This window comes from Sceloporus undulatus, chromosome 6 (genome assembly GCF_019175285.1).
Source record: "Sceloporus undulatus isolate JIND9_A2432 ecotype Alabama chromosome 6, SceUnd_v1.1, whole genome shotgun sequence".
Classification (NCBI taxonomy): Eukaryota; Metazoa; Chordata; class Lepidosauria; order Squamata; family Phrynosomatidae; genus Sceloporus; species Sceloporus undulatus.
In genome coordinates this window covers 95,294,420-95,302,539 of record NC_056527.1, presented here as the reverse complement: position 1 = coordinate 95,302,539, position 8,120 = coordinate 95,294,420, and the positions used below count along the sequence as shown (strand labels likewise).

Genomic DNA, 8,120 nt, shown 5'->3' with positions numbered 1-8,120 from the left:
GGAATCTACCACAGTTTGCTGGGTTTGGTCTCTTGCTTTCTAGGGAATGTGACAATGCTGCATTTATTCCAAAGCCATTTTGGGCAGCTGGCTTATATCAGTTATGAGTCTCTTTTGAACACACACACATACACACACATACCCGCTCTGTTGTATAGGCACTTTGGTTATATTTTTATGATTATATTTTAATGGGGGGTGTTGCTATGTTTTTAGCTTCATCGAGGGCCTATCTGGGCCTGAATGGCAGCCTAGACTTTCAAAAGCTGAAGTTAATAAAACAAAGGATGAAAAACTATAAATAGTGTATTTAAAACAAAACCCAGGGCTCATTCACAGCCTACAACTATAACACTATATTTCAGTTTAACTGCCATGGCACCATCCTATGGAGTCCGAGGATTTATAGCCTGGTGAAGCGCCAAACCTCCCAGGCTGAGAATTCAAAATGTCCTGTCCTAAACTGCAAATCCCAGAATTCCATGGGAACTCGCACTAGCAGTTACCACTAGCATTAAAAAAAACATATATCTATAGGCCACCAAAATGGAAATTATTAGAAAAGTGAAGGTTAGTGAAAGAAAAAATAATAATTTCTGATGCATTTTGAAAGAAGTATTGTAGCAGTCTCTAGAAGATTCCAAATGTTTTTTGTTTACTTATGCAGTGTTTACCTGAGCTGGATTTTTTCAGGTCATCATATCTTTAGTTCTGAATAAAAAGTCTGCTTAAATATGTTCAAACTGCTCTTCTGTTTTTGTGGTGTGATGTGGCAAAGTACAACAGCCTCAGTTTTGTCAACTTGGTTTCCAGGGAGATTTCAGGCTTGAACTGTTCAAGGATCCATTTATTTATCTTTTTGGCCACCCACAGTATCCTGAGCGCTCTTCTCCAGCACAAATGAGTTGATTTTATCCACTTTCTTCACTCTCCAGTGCTCATATCCATGTGTGGTGTTGGGGAAGTCAACAGCTTGGACAATTCTAACTTTAATGCTCAGTTGTATACCTTTACTCTTTAGGATCTTTACTAGTTCTTTCATGGCTGCCCTTCCCATTTCTAGCCTTCTTCTTATGTCTTGGCTGCCGTCTCCGTTGTGATCAGTGTTTGATCCAAGGTATGAGAACACTGTGACCATTTCAATTTCTTAATTATCTAGGTTAAATTTAGATTTAGCTCTCTCTACTCTGGAAACCAGTAAGAAAACAGAGCAAAAGCAAACCAGTCAATTGTTAATCTATCCTGACTGGTCCAAGGAGGAGGCCCAAGGAGCCATGGCGACCATTGTGGTGGAGATGTCTTCCTTGGAGACATTGGTATCTTTGCTGTACAAGTTGGAGAGCCCTCTGGACCAGCAGAGAAACAACCAGTGGCCCAGAGAGAGTGGCACCTCTTGAGGATTTGGCACTCTGGGAAGCAGTGCCATGGATCCACCAGATTTCACAGAAACCAGTGGGAAAGATCATGAGCCAGAGACATCAGTGTCCCTGAAGTCTTGTTTCAGCCAAGGTGAGTTTGATGTTGATCTTGATTTTGGCATACCCTTCATCTGCCCTACATTTGCCAGGGACAGTCCTGATTCATCCTCTGTCACCCCACTTTCCCAGCTGCACTGAAAATGTCCCAGTTCGTCCTTCCCAATACACTCAGGTGAATGCAAATCGTTTCCGCCTCTCTTAAGTGTGTTTTTCCACATTGGTAACTTTTGCCATCTTGACCACACTGTTGTTGCTTGGCCACACATATCCTGGTCCTCATTTGTGAAACATTGGAGGGTACACCTTGGTAATAGATAATGGCCAGTCAATGATACCAAATATTTGGAAGCACTTGAGTTTGTAATTGTGTCATCCTGTTGTTGAGGAATGCAACCAAGTCTGAGACCAAGACCAGGCTTCAGAGTCTCTTCTGACATTTAGGGAATGAGGCTGTGTAAAAGCAACCTTTGTGATTAACAGCCAGGATAAAAACTCTGTATCAGCCCAGTGTTGTAGAACACAGGACCCTCAAAGCAAGAGCTTCATGCTATTGCATTATAGAAGTCTCTTTCCATCACCTTTGACTTCCCAATATCTTGAAGGACCAAAACAGGACATAGCCAACCATTCCCTCCAAGCCCAACAACTGAAAACATTACATGATTTCCTGCCAAGAGAGGATGAAATGGAAAGGGCCGGCATGTTTATTTTTCCTTCCTTGATACAATAGCATCCCTTCCCACACTGATACACCCCAGTGAGTTTGCAGAGGGTTGTATGGGATGCCAGCTAGTAGGATGAAACATGAATGATTGCGGGATTTATAGAAATCCTTCTGGAAATGGTATTCTGTCCCACATAAGAGAGCTTCCCTTCCCCTTGATGTGTCTGGATTTACTTACCATCTTCCCCATCTTTTCATTTCCATCCAGGTCTGAAACAGCTGCACCACAGTCAGGGACTCTGTAATGCCACCTTGGTAGCAGGAGGAAAGAGGTTTCCTTGCAACAGGTGGGTATCCATCCCAACGCCAAGCAGGGTAGCTAGAAACCCATGTTTAGTGAAAAAGTCCTTTTTTTAGATAGATTAGTGGCCCCCTCCTCAGTGGTACCCACATACTGGCTCCATACCTCTGTCGTCTCCCTGTTCCAAATGCTTTTAAAACATGCCACTTTCCCTCTTCTCTTTCCACTTTCCACCTTTACCTTCACCATCCTTCAATTGCTGCAGACAGGGCTCAAAGTGCAAAAGTGAGTTGCACACAATCAATTGATCAAGAGAGAGAAGAGGCAGGGAGGAGAGAGCCTTGCCCTTCCCAGCAAGCTCAAGCAGAAGCAAACTGCTGTGTGTTCTTTCTCATTAATAACATTTTGCCACGTTCACCATGTGGTTTGGCCACATGTTTCCTGGTTGTCATCTGTAAAATGTTGGTTGATATGTAGCTCCATGGCCAACGCAATGATCTCTGTCCCTCTCACAGGGCACTGTTGGCATCCATCAGCCCTTACTTCCAGGCTGTGTTCACCAGTGACTTCAAGGAATCCAGGGACGGGGAAGTTCTCCTGAAAGACATGGACCCTTCCATCCTCCAGAACCTGCTCACCTTCCTCTACTCGGGAGAGCTGACCCTCCGTCCGGAGATTGCTGAAGATCTTTTCACAGCAGCCAGCCGACTCCAGCTCTTGCCCGCCTTGACGCTCATTAGCAGGTAGCACAAGAGGTCTGGCTCCTCAAAAGTCTTTCCCCAGTTTCCGCTGGACATAAATGGCTTCACCATGGAGTTCCAGCCACCACTTTCCTTTCAAGTGATGTGCTTTCTCTCCATTGAACCCTGGCAGATATCTAATAGAGAGGATTTCCAAGGAGAATTGCCTTTGCCTTTACATGCTGGCTCGGGATCACAACAATGCCACCCTCTTGCACGGCACCTTACTCTACCTGTGTCTTCATTTTGAATCCATCTTGGAACACCAGGATTTCCTACATCTTGACCTTGGGGCTTTGATCTGCATCATCTCTTCGGACCAGCTAGCCGTGGCCTCAGAAATGGAGGTCTTCCAGGCTGTGCACCACTGGATAAAAGCTGCACCTGCCCAACGGCTGGAGGCACTTGGGACGTTGCTGCGGCACATACGTTTCCCACTGTTGACCCCTGAGGAAATGGTGAAAGTCCAGGAAGATATAGTCATGCTTGGCCTGCATATGGAGATGGAGTGGAAAGACCTTGATGGGGCTGGGAGACTGCAACTGAGCGGAGGCCTCCGACAAGGAATGTTCCAGGAACGGATTGTGTGCATCAAAGTCCCTCGGCTGAGAGACATCCTCTCCGTCAATGAGGATATGGACTGCTACATGGAGTGCTTGAATCCCGACACGGGGTCGAGGGCAAAGCTGCCGCATTTAGAACTGGTGGCACTCCCTGGATGTTCAGTCCTGGAGCACAGGTTGTACATCTCAGGAGGAAAACACCCAGATGGTTCCTACTCCTGTGCCTTGCATGAATACAGCTCCCTTGCAGACCGCTGGGCCAAGCTCCCGGCTATGTCAACCCCCCGGTCAGTACACATGTTCTTAACTTGCAAGCAAAAGCTCTTCGCCCTGAGTGGCTGGAATGACACAGGCCCTCTTGCCTCTGCGGAGAGTTTCAACGTGGTCCAGCAAACGTGGTCCCCCATCGCCAGCCTGCCCATTGTTCTGCGCTTCTCAGCCTCAGCTTCCTTCAAGAACAAGCTCTATCTAATAGGCGGGGATGCCGACTCCGATGAGGTGGTTTACCAGGGCATACTTATCTACAGCATCCCCTTGGATACCTGGGTGCAGGTGCCTCTAGAATTCAGTCTCCATGGCGCCTCTGCCGTTACCATGGAGACCGGCATCTGTATCATTGGGGGCTTCTTCTCCAAAAAGGTCACACCTCCATACCCAAACAGGAGGTTCAGCCAGCTTCTTCCCTGTACTCCCAAATGCTTCTTCATGCACGATGCCGGCGTGATAAGCAAGGAGATCACCGTCCCTCCTCTGCCACTGCCCCTGGCTTTTGCCGGTGCCACTTGTTTCCAGGGGAGAATTTATGTGATGGGAGGAGTGTGCACCTCCAGGACACACGATGCCATTTACCACTGGGAGCCTGGAGAAGCTGCCTGGACCCAGTACCCAGAGAGCCTTGCAGGGCAAGGGACCATCCTGCGGCGGGTGCTGAAGTGTGTAACCCTGAAGGTGGCAAGGCCAAACCTGAGGGCTCTGATTCAAGATGCATCTGTAAGCCGAGTGGCTGTTGGCCTGAAGATTTCCATCAGAGGAAGAGGGGAGGATGACCACCCTAATCCCTTCGGTCAAGCTTCCTTGGTTTCAGTGGACGCAGGAACACAGTGAGCGATGCTGAAACTCCCCAGAGGGAAGATGTATTTTCATCTGGACTCCTCTCATTCTGAACCCATTAAAAGCATATGCCATCTCTCCTTCTCAGTCAGTCTCATTCTCGCATTCCTGCAGAAAAATGACCACTAAATATTCTGGATCGATAGTTTGCATAGCTTTAGGGCTCAGACTCCAACAAACCATTCCCCCAAAGCGTCCGTTCTTGGAATTGCTCCTTCTTTTTAATGGTTATGCTTTTAACTACCATTTTCAGCATGGGGAAGGGTCACAGTTTAGGGCTCAGACTGCAACAAACCATACCACCAAATATGTTGAATTAAGGACAGCCTCCACTGAAGAAGTGTTTCAAGAGAGCACCAGAAAAGGCCAGTGCATGACCCTCCAACTGTCTCAGTGTTGCTGGGGCCAGTTCTGATTAATCCTCTGTCATCCCATTTTTCCCGCTGCTTTTCAAATGTCCAGGTTTTTCTGTCCTTCTCCATTGACTAAGCAGAAGGGAGAGGAGGGGAAGGGATGTAACTTTCTCTTCCCTGTAGATTCAGGCATGAGCAAACTGCTGCAAGCCTCTCCTGGCTTGGTTGCTCTTCCTCATTAATACACTTTGCCACCTTGATCACACTCTAATGTTGCTTGACCATAGATGTCCTGGTTTTCATCTAGGAAATGCTGGAGGATATGTGAGTGTCTGCACGGATATAGAGGTTGAGCAGACATTGCAAGGGAACATAAGCAAGCACACAGGCCAGCTCTATTAGTCTCAAAAGTAGTCACAGATCTTAACAACTGCACATTTTAAGGGTTAGAATGCAGTTCCCCAAAGACATTATGAACAGCATGTCTGCAGCCACGGAGGGGATCCTGGGAGAGAGCAGCGGTGATGCATATCTCTGTGTCTGGGGCTCCCGGACAGCCTTCTTGAGTGTTAAAAGAAGATATGTCCAGGTAGGGCTAGAAGGCCATCTCCTCTTCTATCTTCTTTTCAGAGTTAGGCATTTGCAATAATCACTGTTTTCTTGCAAGAGGATCTGCTGTGCCATACCTGCAGCAAAAGTGCAAATTAGTTGTCCTGTCAGAGGAGAAGGTACACAGGTTGAGACCCATTTATCTATATTTGGCCTCATCAGTCAAGATGAGGCTATTTTGGAAAGAGTGGAGCAAACTTTTCTGGAAGGTTAAGAAATTGGGGGGGGTCTATAATGTGTGACAATTAAGGAAAAAGATACTTGGAGGAATGTGACACACAGAAAAAGAGCTATCCAGAAACACGCTTCAAGCCTGGAGCTCCACAGCTAATTCCAAGTACACCCCTTTAATTGGCAATTATCTCTGAAGCCATTGGGTGGCCTTGGAGAGCACTGTGGATGGAAGAGCTACTGTCAATTCTGAAAGAGAGAAGGTGGTAGCAAGTGATTGTTCAGTGGAAAAGAAACAGTGGTGTCTTGTAAAATTTGTTTTCTCCACAGGATGAAGATTTATGATGTACCAGATAGGCTGACAAGACTCACCAAGACCATCAACCATTATCCTTCCTTCAGATCCACACTGGAACAAATGATACTTCAACATATTGCAAAGGGATTGCAAGGCTCTGTGGAGGACCTTGGGGTAAAAGTTGTTCTTTTATTGCTGCTTCCTGTTGGAGATTGTGGTCCAGGAAGAGGAAGAAGAATATTAAAAGTGAACAACTTGCTTTACAGACTTGGCTTCTTGGACCATTCTCTGCATTTTCATGGAGAAATGTCAAGAGAAGGGTTACATCTAAAAGAAATGGAAAATAAGTCTTTTCATTTGCTAGACGTCTTGAAAATCTTGTCGGGGGGCTTTAAGATGAGTTATACAAGGGAGGGAAACAGTATTCCAGAGTGTAAGGTACCAAGTACTGGGAACAGTTGCCTTAATGATACCAGGAGAACTAGGCTAATAGTACAAGACCCCAACAGTGGGCAGAAGAAACTAACTAAGAATCAATTGGAGAGAATGACCCATCTCTTAGATTACTTGCATTAACACATAGAGTGTGTGAAATAAAGAAAATGAATTTAAACTCTAAACACAAGAAGGCATATGATTTAACACACACACACACACACAGAAAGAACAAGTATTATATTTCACAAGATCTGGGAATCATAGAATCATAGAGTTGGAAGAGACCACAACAGCCATCCAGTCCAACCCCCTGCCATGCAGGAAATCTCAATCAAAGCATACCAGACAGATGGCCATCCAGCCTCTGTTTGAAAACCTCCAAGGACGAAGACTCCACTACACTCCAAGAGAGTGTGTTCCATTGTCAAACAGCCCTTACTGTCAGGAAGTTCCTCCTAATGTTGAGGCGGAATCTCTTTTCCTGTAGCTTGCATCCATTGTTCCGGGTCCTGTTCTCTGGAGCAGCAGAAAACAAACTTGCTCCCTCCTCAATATGACATCCCTTTAAGTATTTAAACAGGACTATCATATCACCTCTTAACCTTCTCTTCTCCAGGCTAAACATCCCCAGTTCCCTAAGTCGTTCCTCATAGGGCATGGTTTCCAGACCCTTCACCATTTTAGTCGCCCTCCTTTGGACACGCTCCAGTTTCTCAATGTCCTTTTTGAATTGTGGTGCCCAGAACTGGACACAATATTTCAGGTGGGGCCTGACCAAAGCAGAATACAGTGGCACTATTACTTCTCTTGATCTAGACACTATACTTCTATTGATGGAGCCTAAAATCGCATTGGCCTTGTTAGCTGCTGCATCGCACTGTTGACTCATGTTCAATTTGTGGTCTACTTGGACTCCCAGATCCCTTTCACATATAGTCTCCTTCAGCCAGGTGTCCCCCATCCTTTATCTGTGCATTTCATTTTTCTGCCCTAAGTGCAGTACCTTACATTTCTCCCTGTTGGAGTTCATTTTGTTAACTTTGGCCCAATTTTCTAGTCTATACAAGTCATTTTCAATTTTGATCCTGTCCTGTGGAGTATTAGCTATTCCTCCTAATTTGGTATCATCTGCAAATTTGATAAGTATGCCCCCAATTCTGTCATCCAAGTCATTGATAAAGATGTTGAATAGCACCAGACACAGGACACAACCCTGTGGGACCCCACTGGTCACTTCTCTCCAGGATGAAAAGGAGCCATTGTTGAGCATCTTTTGGCTTCAGCCAGTCAACCAATTACATATCCATGTAACAGTTATTTTGTCTAGCCCATATTTTACAAGCTTTTATATAAAAAAAAGAAAGAGATAAATTTGTCTAGTATGACTTGTTTCTC

The 8,120-nt window shown here is 45.6% G+C and overlaps 1 protein-coding gene across 1 annotated transcript; it reads left to right on the top strand.

Annotated features, from left to right (window-relative positions):
* Positions 1–1,365: 1,365 nt before the first annotated feature.
* On the top strand, positions 1,366–4,850 carry LOC121933656 (kelch-like protein 6). The gene is made up of 4 exons (XM_042473640.1): positions 1,366–1,509; positions 2,411–2,489; positions 2,959–3,186; positions 3,317–4,850. Exons 1-4 carry the CDS (start codon positions 1,425–1,427, stop codon positions 4,848–4,850), a joined length of 1,926 nt encoding a protein of 641 aa, XP_042329574.1. The 5' UTR covers positions 1,366–1,424.
* Positions 4,851–8,120: the final 3,270 nt, after the last annotated feature.

Coding starts and splice junctions, on each gene's coding strand:
- LOC121933656 (XM_042473640.1), top strand. CDS start 1,425: ATGGATCCACCAGATTTCACAGAAACCAGTGGGAAAGATCATGAGCCA. Junction 1,510..2,410: donor GAAGTCTTGTTTCAGCCAAG/GTGAGTTTGATG, acceptor ATTTCCATCCAG/GTCTGAAACAGCTGCACCAC. Junction 3,187..3,316: donor GCCTTGACGCTCATTAGCAG/GTAGCACAAGAG, acceptor GAACCCTGGCAG/ATATCTAATAGAGAGGATTT.